General features: G+C 41.0%; 1 protein-coding gene across 1 annotated transcript in view; it reads right to left on the minus strand.

The window, feature by feature from the left end:
- Positions 1–3571: 3571 nt before the first annotated feature.
- kcnh5b (potassium voltage-gated channel, subfamily H (eag-related), member 5b) overlaps positions 3572–14462 on the minus strand; it is a 140540-nt gene continuing 129649 nt past the window's right edge. The window contains exon 13 of the mRNA XM_020627666.3: positions 3572–6404. Coding sequence (XP_020483322.1) covers positions 5301–6404 — 1104 coding nt within the window. The 3' untranslated portion in view covers positions 3572–5300. The remainder of the gene's footprint in view (positions 6405–14462) is intronic.

Here is a 14462-nt window from a genome sequence, read left to right on the forward strand (position 1 = left end):
TCATCAACTATTCAAATATTCGATAATCATGACCTTTCCCTTAACAAAACAGAAGCTATATTAAACACTGAGCACTGAGCTATATCAGAGAATCTATTGGAAGTCCTTCAATCTGTTATCTACAATACATTTCCTGTTCAGGGCTGCTGGGGGGCTGGTGCTGATCCCAGCTGTCATTGGGCAAGTGGCAGGGTACACCCCTGGAAAGATCATCAGTCTGACATACAAACAACCAGTCACACTCACACTCACGCCTACAGACAATTTAGAGTCACCAATAAACCTAAGGAGCATGTCTCTGGACTCCGAGAGGAAGCCGGAGGACTCAGAGAGGACCTACGCATGCACGAGGAGAACATGCAAACTCCACACAGTAACCTTACCAACAGGGGGATGAATTAGGATCTGTCTTTCTGTGAAGCAACAGCGCTAACCACTGTTAGTGACAGTTAGTTCTCATAAATCTTTGTTAGATAATATAAATCTTTCTACAATAGTAAAATAAAATGATAGTATATTGTAATTCCTGCTGCTCAGAGGTAGGCTACTATCCGTGCGATGAAGTCTTTTTGGTGATTTTGTCAATCAGGTGATATGAGGCGTGGGAGACATTTTCGAATAAAAAGTAGATGGAGTACTATGATAATGTGATTTATTGTTGAATTTTCCAGTGCAGGTCTCTCTCAGTGGTAAGGAGATTTTTGTTGGACATTTCTGTTTTACAGAACGGTGACATGTTCAAGAGCACTGACTGAAGATATCTTTAAAAGTTTTAGAACTGTAGACATCCTCTGACATGCCCTCAGTCATTTCTCGTCCTGTATTGCTTCTGTTTTTGTCGTCTAAACTTCAGTTTCATCATGATATGACGTCAGCGACAGCTGCATCTGCAGGCCACTGTCAGAGAGAATCTAACTGAAGGGAAATAATCAACCCAGAGACTCTTCTCAGAGTCACACAGGGATGATAAATCTGTCATATTTGGTGCATTCTGGGCGATATTTTGTAATTGGACCCAGAATTCCTCCTCCAGCTCTGTCAGTCAGTGATTTCCTGGCTCCACAAAAGGCTTTTTACATTTCAGAGAGAAGAGTCTGCTGCCAAATGAGAGCGAGGATCAGTGAGCGGTGCCCAGTTGGTCAAACTACAAAAACCTTGATAAAAAGGAACGCAAACCTCAAAAGCTACCATCTGCAGACCTAGAGAGACATAAGCTTTCACTGCAATGCATTATGGTCCATTTTCTGTTATTGTGTTTAGGGAAACTGATTGTTTTAAGGCTGTATTATTTTTAATTATAGTGCACTAAATGTGTAAAACTGATGCTAGATGTAAGAGGTTTGATATATTGATGTATTTCATTGACTGGTGTATAATATGTACATCCATTATGTACAAAAAGTGTACCAAATGTATGTTTTAAAGTGAGTCAAAAAGTTATTTCTGGATACAAGTTAAGGTTTTTGAAAAGTTTCTTGAACACATATTTAACTATTACAGTTAATAATAGTTGCATGATGACTCATTTAAAGACATGCAGAGCTGTTTCCATTAACAACTGGACTCATTAAAGGAGAGTCACTGAACTCGCTGGTTAGAAAAGGTCTCAACGGGTCAAATATACGGGATCCAATTAAAAACCGATCCATGGTTTGCAAATCCTCACCTAATGTGCTTCTAAAGGTACCGGAGGATAATTAGTCCAGGTCTGAACTGATCACAGAGAACACCGACACAAGCAATCGCAGCAGCATGTAGGTCCTCGGACATTGTGGGAAAGAGAACGAGTACATCATTTCTACTGAGTAAAGGCCGCCAAAACAGTTTGGAAGTTGGAATTATTGACAAAAGCCAATATAGAGTAATTTTCTAGCCATAGCAAATATAAGTTGTTTTTTTTCCTACATTAGCTTTATCTTTAATTTCTTTCTTCCGCTCAGTACAATTATATTGTTTTGAGGGTTTTGGTATTTAGGTTCTTATTTTCAATATTTTGGTTCCTGTGTAGAGGAACTTTGGGCTGCATATAAGCATTAGTGTTTTAGCCTTATAATCTAAAGCGTTTTGTAGTTTGACCAAAAGGCGGCGCTGAAGGGAAGTCTGTATCATTACACCAACATCGGAGGACGTTTCTGACTCGCCTTTAAATCAATCAAAGCCTGTTCACTGTTAGTTTGCTAACTTTGGATAAAAAGCAAGCTTTAGCATGTACATTTTAGCATTTTGGCATGCTAACATTTAGCTTGAAAAAACTAGCAATTAGCATTCTTGCACGTAGTGTGAGGGGATTTAGTCATCTGTCAGCTATTTCAGAGGCATTTTATTTAGAAGTGAAAATCTTGAAGTGTTGTTCTTGCCGACAGGAAACTCATCAAGGTTATAACCATTTATGTGTGTTGAGAAAATAGTCGGAAGAAATTTTTTTTGCAACCAATCATTGGGTAGATTAAGTTGACACGTTTTGGGGGGATACTAATAACTGATATCTCATCTTATCTACACAAACATACAAATCCTTATTCTCTCAATATGTGTTTTAATTAGTAATTAGTTTTAATAGCTTTTCCTATTGACACTATATAACAGGGAGCATTTAGAATCCATCAGAATCAGCCACTTTGCAGCTGTAAGATATAAGCAAATGTTGCATAGCTTCGCATGAAATTCGACGTTAGTCATGTCAGTTAGATTAAGAGATGTGAAGCATACTGGTTTGTGATGTAGCCATCATGGAAATCCTAAAATGTCTGTATCCAAAAACATCTACTGATAAGCTCCTGAGCAAGGCACTTAACCCCTGATTGTTACAGGGGATCTGCTCAGAGAGCACCAGCAAAGAGAACGAGAGCTGTACTGGTTTAGGAGTGGGGAAAGTGAAGCAGGTTGGTACAGAAAACGTGTTCATTTGCGGAAGATGTCATTTCTATAAATAAACAAGAAAAGCTCTAATTTGCACAGCAGAAGCCATTAAAACAGTTTGCTTTCCATATTGTTCCAGAGAGTAACAGGATTGGCATACCGTGACAGAAATCTCATCTCAGAACGGGTGGGATTTTATGTCAATTAGCAAATACATGGTTATTAATGTTTGTGTTCATTTTCCAGCCTGTTGCCATCAGAGAAACAAAAGCTGAGTGAAACATCCTGATAGATTCCAAATGGTTTAGTGGAACGTTTTGGAAGACAGACTTCCAAAGCTTCTGAGCAAATTGTCTTTTTTTTTTTCAACTGGATGCCAACTTGACATGTTAACAAATACCTCATGGCTTATTTCTTATGCCCGGACCAGACTATACAATATGTGTCTTTTAAAATGGGCTAATAAATTATGGTTTCTTCTTGTTATTCCATTAGGGAAAATAGGTGTTTTCATGCTACATCATGTACACATTTCCATTTACTGACATAGTAAGTCAATGTGATGCGCTGTTTTGTGTTTTGTAGAGCTATGTTAAAAATGTATCTCTGCTTTTGTGGCATAAAAATCTAGGAATACATTTGTTTTTATTAAAATGGTCTGTTTCTGTTCTAGCAATCCAGCCACCTTTTGTGCCCTGGTTGCCTCGGGGGGGGGAGCCTTAAAACTTCACATCATTACTTTGAACCTGCTATAAAACCTGTCTCTCTCTCTGTTTGTTTGATTTGCCATCGCTTCCTCATCTTCCTCGTATAGCTCTATCTTTCAGTTTTTCATCTCTTTAAGACATTAGAGGCATTCAAAATGTATCCAATAACATACATTTTGGAGGTCGTATTGACCTCCTATAAGACAATACGACCCTTAATTCCCAACCATCTGTTGAGTTTGAGCCCCTCAATTCCACCTGTTTTCTCCTACCTGTTCATTCACTCACACTGTAAAAGAAGAAATTACATGAATCTAGTACTTTAAACGACTCCATGATGGCTACCGTACATCAGTGTTCTGCTTTATTCTTATTATTTTGCTTAACCTAACATGATCGTATATGTGTTGTGTGCAGGGTGGGGTGGGGCAGAATCTAAATCTCCAAAGACCGGAGCAATCGACAGATCTGCCTCCTGTGAAGCAAAGTCTCTCTGGACCTTCCGGGTTCACATCAAGAGGTGTCTTCTCAACGTGCATGTGTATGCATTAAGAGCGAGTGTGTGTGTGTGCGAGTGTGTGTGTGTGTGTGTGCGAGAGAGAGAGAGCTTACACATTTATACGCAGCTATGTATGCAATCTGGAGCATAAAACTGCTCTTCTGCATGCAGATTTAGAAAACTGATATAAGAAATATAGAATTCTATTTTTTATTACTCGAGTGTTTTGTGGTGAAGCTGCTGTCATTAATAGAATTCATAGCAATGCTGGCTGGTTCAGACTAATGTGTACGGTGCCGGGGCTGTGGGATTACATGTCACTGTGCTGAGAGGACTTTTATGTGAACTGAAACTCGGTTTTATTTCCCCAAAGCCTTCTCGTCATCCCAGCTTTACACAAAGTGCATTCTGCCATCCCTGATTCATGCATTCCTTCGTTCACCAACATGACAACAGGGGTATAATATTCAGAATATTCTAGTGGCGTACCCGAGCGATGCATAGACACATAGAGGATTCTAACAAAATAAACATTTAAGGGTTTAGCGGACATCAAACCGAGGCCATGGACGTTTTGGTAATCAAAAATAGAAATCATTATAAGAAGCAAAATCACTAGTTGATATAAAACGTACCAGAAAGTTTCTTCACTGTTGGCAAGAGGGCAAGGCGAGAGCTTCTACTTCGTCTCACGGGCAACAAAAAAGGAAGTACTTTTCTATTTTTCTACTCATTAATGTTCCATGCACATTTCCTTCGCTAGTAAACCCTTTTGTTATTCAATGTTTATAGTGCTACCAGTATGCAAACCCTGAATGTCCACATAGTAAATTATCAATGAAAAATATTTCATATGTACAGTGTAGCTCAATAAAATGTCTTTAAATTCCATTTGCATGCAGTCAACTGCATAATATACAGGCAATAAGTACGCTAAATTGTTTCTTTGGCAGGCCAGAATCCAGCTGGACATGCATAGAGAGGTATGTACAATCAGAAAACGGCTCCAGGCCAATGAGGAGCTTAAACTCTCACATGATCTGGAGATAAAAGTCTGTGTGCAAATGTAAGAGAAGACAGTTTGTTAGCATCGCCAGTGGTGCAAGTGGATCTGACAGAGCCGGAGGCCCCAAAAAACGAGCAAACCTTGATCTAATAAATGTGATCGTAGTGGAACAACCTGCATTATCACTGTGTATTCAAGTATTCACTTTACACCACTGGTTAAGCTTCCTTCAGAGCCCGTCGTCCTTCTCCGAGTCCGGAGAAACAGGCCTGGAAACGGTGAAAATGTCCTGACGTTGTATTTTGGTTTTGGGTGTGATGGAGGCCGATGGCACGATCGTGTTCGGCCGCTTTTTGTCTGACAGCAGTTTGATAATCTCAGCTACCTGTCTCTCCAGGGCGCCCAGACGGCCTCCCAGACTCTGGATGTCCCCCCTGAGCTCCAGCCGCGTTTCATGGAGTGCGGCTTGCAGCGCCTGCTCCGGGATGGGGCAGAAAGGGTGAGGGGACCCCGCTCCTCCTGGGAGAGGGCTGTGTAGGAGGGGGGTGACTGCAGCAGGGGTCCTCGCCTCCCCCGCTCGGTCAATCCGCAGCTCACTCTTGGTGATGCCGCTGTCGCAGGAGTCCGTCTTACGCAGGGGGTTACTACTCGACACCCCTCCCTCCTCCACATCCCCGCCCCCTCCTGCTTCCTGACCTTTACCCTCCTGGGAGAGCATCTCTACGGAAACAGCCTTGACGTTGTTGTTCAGCCCCTCCTTCCTGGCTTCCACTGGAGCCGTGTTGTTTTTCAGGCGCATCCAGCCGCTGGCCTTAATGGCCGGCTTCACCAGCGCGGGGCTGGTGCTGACTTTGAGCCTGACTGTCTGCTCGTCCCCACCTCCAGCAGAACTGGGCTGCAGCTCCATGATGTCACAGTTGTTCTGCTTGGCGGGGGGCTCGCCGGGGTGACTGTACGCCAGCGAGCATTGCATCGGCGTGACCTGAGACACAGTGAGCACGCTGCTGCTGGGCGGGGCCCCGTTCTGCAGGGAGCAGTGGGGCCGCTGCAGGCTGAGCGGCAGAGAGTGCTGCAGGCTGGAGTGGCCCAGCTGCAGGCTTTGGGGGTGCAGGTGCTGGTGGTGATGCTGCTGCTCCACCTGCAGCTGGTTTTTCTCCAGGTCCACCTGCGAGGCGGAGGTGGCGCCCTGGTTGCGGAGCTCCTTCTGCTGCTTGAACTTCTGGAAGAGCTTCCTCACCGGGTGGTCCTGCGGGATGGTGAGCTGCACCTCGTTCTTCGCCCGCTGCCTCTCCTCTTCCTCCTTCTTCACCTCACTGATCTTGCGGAAAATTATCTGCAGGGGGAAACAGAAAAAATAACATGGTTCTTATCTGATCACCTATAATTTCATATGAATACTATGAATAATAATTCCCATTGGTGTTTGTCTGCTGAGCTTGCACATTAATCATTGCAGATAAAGGCTATTTTTTTTCCACATCTAAAAAAAAAAAGAGTTATTATTATGGAAATCTGTCAGTCTGTCTTAACTACTTCACTTGAGCACATTTCGTGTCAGTTTGGAGTGTACTCGGGTACATTTGGCTTCTGGATATTCCTGTTAAATTATCCATCAGTGCTCCTACACCTCCTGCTGTATTATTCAGCCGTATTGGCGCCACTCTCTCCTGGCTCCTCTTACACAGTAATTACATTGGGAATGACAGAAATCCCTGCAAGGCAAGCAGCCATCCAACTGCACATTCAAATGTTGTCCCTTCTTAAATTGATAATTCTCCCAATAGATGGCAAGCCGTGTCACTGTTTAAGATAAGAACAGGAAAAAGGGGAGTCGCCCACCTTTCTGTATCCATGAGCCACCGATCATACTGTTTTTACCTCCTGGACTCCTTTCAGTCACCCGTCTATACTTCCTGCTAATGCAACCTCCTGCACTGCACAGAGCTTCCTGAGCCAAACCAAGCGAACTGTGCTCTCAGCCAGAAGAGCAGATATGAGGAGGAGGGAGATGGAGACACCCTGTCAATCATTTCAAATCTCCACGGCTACCTGAAGGCGTACACTGGAACATTAACACTTTTAATTAAATCAAATACAACAAGCAGAGCATGATTTGAGTCAAAGTAATTGAAAAGTTGGCACCGCTGGGTTTTGTTTGGTTACTTGTCTCGTGTTTTTTGGGAGAACAATGATTTGACTGTCTTTGTGCACAAATCAGGCAAGAGTCTGCCTTCACTGAGCGGATGACTGTGATGTGATGGGATCAAATATGATGAACTTTTATTAACTAACTATCACTTTGTATTACCTTCAACTACTGCTGCTCCTTCTTGTTAGGAGGCAAACAAGCAAAATACATCAGATATGTCATACAGAAAAAGACAATGTAATTGTTTTGTGCATATAAATCTGGAAAAAAAGGCAAGAATACCAATAAATACCTCAGGTAGACTTTATTTGGACCTTTATTGTCTCAGGAGGCATGACTGACCCAACTTGTACTGTGTGTATTTATCTTTAAGCCTTCACTTGCTTGTCATTTGAACCAAAATAACTCAAATGTTGTTCGAAAAAGTACATGAAAAAAGTCAATCTAAAAACAGGCTAAAATACTAATAAAAACCTTACCAAAGCTTAACGGTTTGGAAATGGCAGAGTTTTTGAGAAAAAGTTGGTGAGAAACATTAAACGCACATGATGTTGTCTCAAACCCTGCACAGACAACTACAACACAGGAGAAGGAGAAGTGGAGGTCTGTGCAAGGCTGCACCCTCTAGTGGGTGCAGTGTTTAACAACCATCAAAACATAAAGGAAACATGGGGGTATATAGTGAAATGACAGTTAAATTGTTTAAAAGGTACTTTGGTATTTTCATACATAAAGGAAGCATAAATGCGCCTTAAATGGTACCATTGAATAGCAAAAACAAACCAGTAAATACACAAAAGATGTTGTAAAAATACTACTATGTTGGTCAGTTATGGAGATGGGGTGTGCGGTTGTGGGGTGTGTGTGTGTGTGTGTGTGTGTGGATATGACAAAGAATCACTATTGACCACATGTGACGAGGACTGTTGTTTAAACCACAGCATCCTGAGTGTGAGTCACACTAAAAGCTTCGTCATCATCCTGTCAACAGAATGAGTTGTCAGCCTGGTGTCAGCTCACAGAAAAATTCAAATGTGTCCAATTATGAGTGTCTAGTTTTGGTGCGCTGCTGTCCATTTTTTTGGTAACAATGGCAGAAATGGGCCAGTGGGCCGCTCATCATCCTGCTCCTGAAATATGGTGACACTGACATAACAAAATAACACTGCTCACACGAGGACCTTATGGCTAAAAAGTGTATCTCCATTTTCCACACAAACACACCCACACTCTCTTTAAAAAATGTTCTGTCCTCAAGGGCCATTTGGTTGTAATAGATGCTCCGCGGGTAAATTACACTCCATCAATTTCACTGGCTTTTTCCCCAAAACTCTACAAAAACAGTGTGTTCTCAACGTCCACTTTCTGGAAATGGTTACCCCAAAGCTTAGAAAATACAAAATAGAATAACAAATCACAAGAAACTGACTTTGGAAAAGCATTAGAATATTTTTAATTTACTTAATCAACCACTTTCTTTTTTAAAGTTGTTTTTTTATTGGTGAAAGTTTTAGTTCAATTGTGTTATTAGTAATGAATCTCAGCTGGCTCTTGACAGCAGGAGCAGCCACTAGACTTAAAAGTGGAGATACTCTTTGTTAAGACATACAATGTGGTAGGTTTATTTTCTTCATGTCATTGCCTAACCAAGGACACTCGTCACCTGTCTTTCAATACCCGACTTGTGTCCTTCACATTTTTTGAAGCATGATATCTCCAACTAGCCTGGAGCATTAACTCTATAGAAATGGACGATGTGTCTCAAACTCCTCCTGTTGTGCAAAAGTGAAGTCAAAAGAACCCCTGCAAAGGGGAACTGACATATTGCACTGATGACTGATTTGGAGTCAGAGTTACTAAAAGACTGCCACATTATTCCATCTGGTCCCTAACCAAATTACAAAATTTAAGTTACTGACAAAACAGCAAAGGTCAGGACAGCAAACCTGCAGAACTTATGTCAGTTTGAAGCAGACATTTCCAATTATGGTGTTGGTGTTTGGTACATTTACTCTAAACGTTTCTCTTCTACTCTGCTATTCTGATTCACATAACACTAGGAACATTTGTCATTTATTAACAGAGCGGTCAATTGAGGCATTATACTTCTTTTTTAAAGCACCAAATAACTAACAGAAACCAAACTCCTCAGAAACATTTGCACTTGGACATAAATCAGATGGGTAAGAACTAACTTGAAAGGCAGAAACAATATTTAAGAAAAACTTCAATGACCTGTTCTGATTTTATAGTTTGCCCCTGTGCCATCTGTTAACATGGAGTGGCACATCAAATGTTTTGGCTTCAGTTTTTGGGAGCTGTTATGCTGGCCGTCGTATCAATTGCCTAAAAGGCATGGCATCAAATGCAAAGGTCAACTTGGACTCATTGAACCAAAATTGTTTTGGTGTTTAAAAAAGACAAGGTCGCTTTGACAGTAAATCTTTCCCCATGGTATCTCAACCACACATGCAGGACATTTCCAAAACATCTGGTTTCTTTCTTTCTTTCTTTTATCCATCTGAGGAGATGACACCATCCACGATCAATGCATACTGTTACTTGTCTGCTAGGCGGAGACATACAATCACAAGTCTTTCCTGCAGGTTACTAAGTAATAATAAAAATCTAGGAATCTGTAATTGTTTCATCAGAATCAGAAATATGTTATTTATCTCAGGGACAAGTGAGGTGCCTGGATCAAAGAGCTCCGGTTACAGTCTCCTGGCACAAACAGTAGAAAAACTTCACAGGACATGGTGGTCATTATGGTAATGGTTGCCACCTTCACCGGTTACTGCGTACACTCTGGCCGCAAGACATCGGGATGAGAGGCCTGACTCATCACATTTAGCCTACTTCCTGCTAACCCAATTATTCTGTCCTTCTGGCTCCTCAGAGTCCCCTGTTCACATGCCTAATTTATAAAGTGAAGTGTCTGTCCCTTACACATGCACAGGATAACACAGAGTTACAATGCTGAATGGCTTGATCCTTTCAGTGTCTGACACAAGAGAAGTCATAAGAGATAAGGGAACGTAAAAACTGCTCCTCAGGAAGAACTTATCTGAACAGCTGTCTTATTAACATATTGGTTTTATGGGACATCTTGGCAAAAATAATGCTCAAATTACATCAGATCATCCATTTAGAGATCTGTCCCAGACCTTAAGAGACCAATCCAACACTAGCTCATGGCGGCAACCAAACGGCAGGTTTTGACATCAAACCAACGTTGGGTTTTGGCGCCAATCCATTATCAAGTCTCTGACTTAAATCAAACAATGGGTTATATATCGTCAACCTAATGTTGGGTTTTGACGTCGATCTAACGTTAGATTTGGCTATAACCTAATGTCAGTTATGTATATCAGATCAATACTGGGTTTCAACCTCATTCAAAGGTTCTTTACTGTGAAAACCAATGTTGTTTATTTACATCTATCGAACATTTTTAAGATGATTAATATGTATCTAACATAAATTCCTTTCAGACGTCAAGAATTTCAGTGGGGAGTACAGTATATCAGGTAGCTATCAATCTGGACCACACAACCACTAAGAAACACCCAACAAACACAAATCTCAGACAAATACACATCTGCGATGTTTCAAAATAAGCCTTTGTGTAACAGATGCTTCCTGTCAGCTCATACACCTGAATCCTTGAAGGTGTGTTCATGAAACATAGCTAATGAAGCCCTGCAACGGCAATGCAGCATTAAACTTTGGACTAACTTTTTTGCAGTTATGCTAAATGTTTCAACTCAAATGTGTAGGTTACAGTAAAAATGTGAAACAAAATATTTTATCTTATGTGATGATCATCAGCTTCAACTTAGCTTTGCATGTTGTCTATAATTGCAGCACATAATTCTTTCGACATTTCTGCAGTTTGTTGAACTCTTCACCGTGGTAGTTATCCAAGAGCTGATGTGCATTCAGTCCATGTGGGCCTTTCATACTTTCACCTCAATCTCCCATGAGAACCTTGGGGTTTTCTCCTGAGAGCCCCATATGCAGATTTATGGATGCATATGCTAATGTTGGGAAAAAGATAGATTGCAGGGTCTTGTGGGAAATGGCTATACCACAAACAGACACTAACATGGATCCCTGAAAACGTTGTCAAAAATTACACTAGAAAATCAGTTGTTGTTATTGCCTTATGGAACAACACATGTATATGATCTGATGTCCAAATGGTCAACATAATGTAATTCGCTAATTTCTTCTAAAACTGGATCCTGCCTGTATCAAACAACTGTGTCCTGCTGATTGTAGAAAACAAACAAAATTTTTATGCTGCTCTACTCTTTTTGACAGTAATTTGGAAGAGTTGGTTTTACACATTTACTAATCCTATTAACATCTAATTAATAAGGCTTATAAGTGGATTAACACATCATTTACATGCATATGACCATAACAGGCAAAAACCACATAACTCAGGTGCTACCATTACCCAGGAAATCTAATTAAGGGTCTGATTCACACCTGAGACACCAGGTGAAGAAACTAATTGGCTGATGGGATGCGCAGATCTCTTGATGTAAAAAGTCCATGGTTTTGAAGCTACTTCCGGATTCCTATGATTTGTCTTCTTACAGCGGAGAAGGTGTGACATACAGAAGAGGGAACTTGTTTCCTCCTGTTGAGCTAGCAAATTAACATGTTCAGGGTTTGTGTGATTTGGGCATACGATAAGAACTCTTCGTTCTGCTACAAGGAGAGTCATGCTGCTCCATTATACCAATCCTCAATCTTGATTATAGAGTGAGTGTGGTAATTCAATCAATTTCTTTAAACCTGAAACAAAAGATGACTATAAGTATATTAGTACAAAAAGAAGCATGTGCACAAACAGCTGTGGGTGCATCGTGACACCAAGAATCGATTTTTATCGCAGACTTGGAAGTTCTTGTGATAAAGACGGATCTCGATTTCAGCATCAATAAAGCCCTAACCCCAAAATAAGAGCACAAACTACAGGCACAACAAATGCAACAATACAGTGTGTTTACCAGCTGGCCGAATGTACGTCAGGCAGGTTTAAATATTCAGCAGCAGAACAGAAGCGGAGTGTCAGGGTTTATTTGGGGTTTCACACAGACACAAGGGTTTGGCAGAGTAATGTCTTTATTTCAGCCAGGCCATTCTGACTGGAGGCGACGAATAAAAAAGAAATCATTATAGGCTACACTGTAAATCTTTTCAAGAGAATGAGAGCATGGGATAGGAAATATTATGTAATATTAAATGCAAATAGACAGTTCATTTGGCCTATGGTATTATATCTGCCAGGATATTGATTTGTTCTGTGGAAATGCTTATAATTCAATTCTTCAATAGCGGTTTACACACATTACAGCAAACAACAACACCAATATTTACAAGACAGAGAGAGAGATAATGGATTAGAGAAAGTCTGAAAGAAAGACAGTAACAATAGGCTGTTACCCTATTCTTTACCATAGAATACTTTAAATGGTAAATGGACTTGAATATAGTGCTTTTCTAGTCTTCTGACTACTCAATGCTTTTAACACTGCATCTCACGCCTACCCATTCACACACTGATTGCAGAGGTTGCTATGTAGTGAGACCAGCTGAAGTAAATAATCCCATTCATACACCGCCGATGAAGCAGCGGGAGCAATTCAGGGTCAAGTGTCTTCCCCAAGGACACATTGGATATTCCTAGTTTGGAATACATCAAAAAATCTGCTGCAAAGCTTTGAGTCATGAAAAAAAATCATGACAAATAATCATTTCTTCTCCTGTTTTCATTCTTTTTTACATTTCCTCTGCTGATGTCACTCTCCTCCATCACTCTCACTGTAGCATGGAGGAGGATATCACTCTCTTTTTCCACTGATGATGGTGTGTTGTTTATGCGAAGCTGCCGGCACTCACATGACGGCTCTCCCTCTCTCATTTATCACCATAATCGTCCGGCAGCGTGGTGAGGGAGCGTCATGGCGGCGTGCAGGAATGACAGAGGAGCCCATTAAAGAGGAGCGTGACTTGTTTGTGTAACGGGTCACATTCAGATAAACCGGCAAACACGACACAGACCATCAGAGCAGAGAGAAGCGGATACCCACTTTAACTTCAACAAGACGGGCATCAGAGGGGGAAATTATATTTTGAACTCTTATTTAATCCAACAGAAAGAATAAATCCAAGGTTTCACGTTGTCAACATAACAACAAAAGCAATATAAACTAATTTAGGTGAGTTTTATTTTGACAAGCTCTATTACCAGCTTTAGAAGATCTTCAAAAGTGTGTCATGGCCCTTTAACAAAACAGACACAACGATCACTTTGTTAATCCAACGTTCTCTTTTCCTGAAGTGCACGACAAGTGTGGATCAAAAATGTTTCTTAACTGCCACCCTGATTAAATGAACCAGGAGCTGAAATGACCTAATCACAAAAAGGTTCATGAAAAAATAACTGAGGAGATGAGGTCACAGAAGGTCATAAGATTTTAGATTGGAAGCTGGGAACTGAAGCAGAAAAGTGAATAACTGTCTCTCACAGTTATGAGTTATTACACGCTTCTAAATACGGTAAGTCGATGAGAGAGAACTTTTAAATGGACTTGGACTTTTGATTGATTCTGTATTTAGTTTTAATTTTCCTTTTAAATAATCTCTCTACAATCACATGAGATGAGTTATGGAGTTTGAGTCTTCACTGTGACCATTTTTTTAAAGGTCACATATTATACTCCTTTTGAATAAGTCTCAGAGCTCCCCAAAAACTGTCTGTGAAGTTTCTTGCTCAAAATCCACTCTGATCCTATATTTCAGCATGCCTATAAACCCATCTATTTCAGCCCTGCTCAGAACAGGCTGTTTCTGTGTCTGTAGCTTTAAATGCAAATGAGCTGTGTCTGACCACGACTCTCTGGAAAGGCTTGGAGGGGACTCAGGCTTACTTGTAACATGCCCTATTGTTTAGGGTGAGAAGGCAGATTCAGAGGGCAGAACAAACACTTATTGCCGTTGGAGTGTCACCCACAAGGAAAAGGGGGTTACTGCCCTTTGTGATGTCAGAAAGGGAGCCTCAGGAACAACAGCCTGTTTGAGCACACATTTTCTGAAAAGTGGAGCAGGCAGAAGATGGAGAGGATGGACTTCCTCAAAATTGGGGGGTTTGTAGACGGGCTAGGGACAACCATGGTAAAGTGTACAATATTTTACACAATATGAGACCTTTAAGGCAATAATCTT

The sequence above is a fragment of the Labrus bergylta genome, chromosome 18 (genome assembly GCF_963930695.1).
Source record: "Labrus bergylta chromosome 18, fLabBer1.1, whole genome shotgun sequence".
Classification (NCBI taxonomy): Eukaryota; Metazoa; Chordata; class Actinopteri; order Labriformes; family Labridae; genus Labrus; species Labrus bergylta.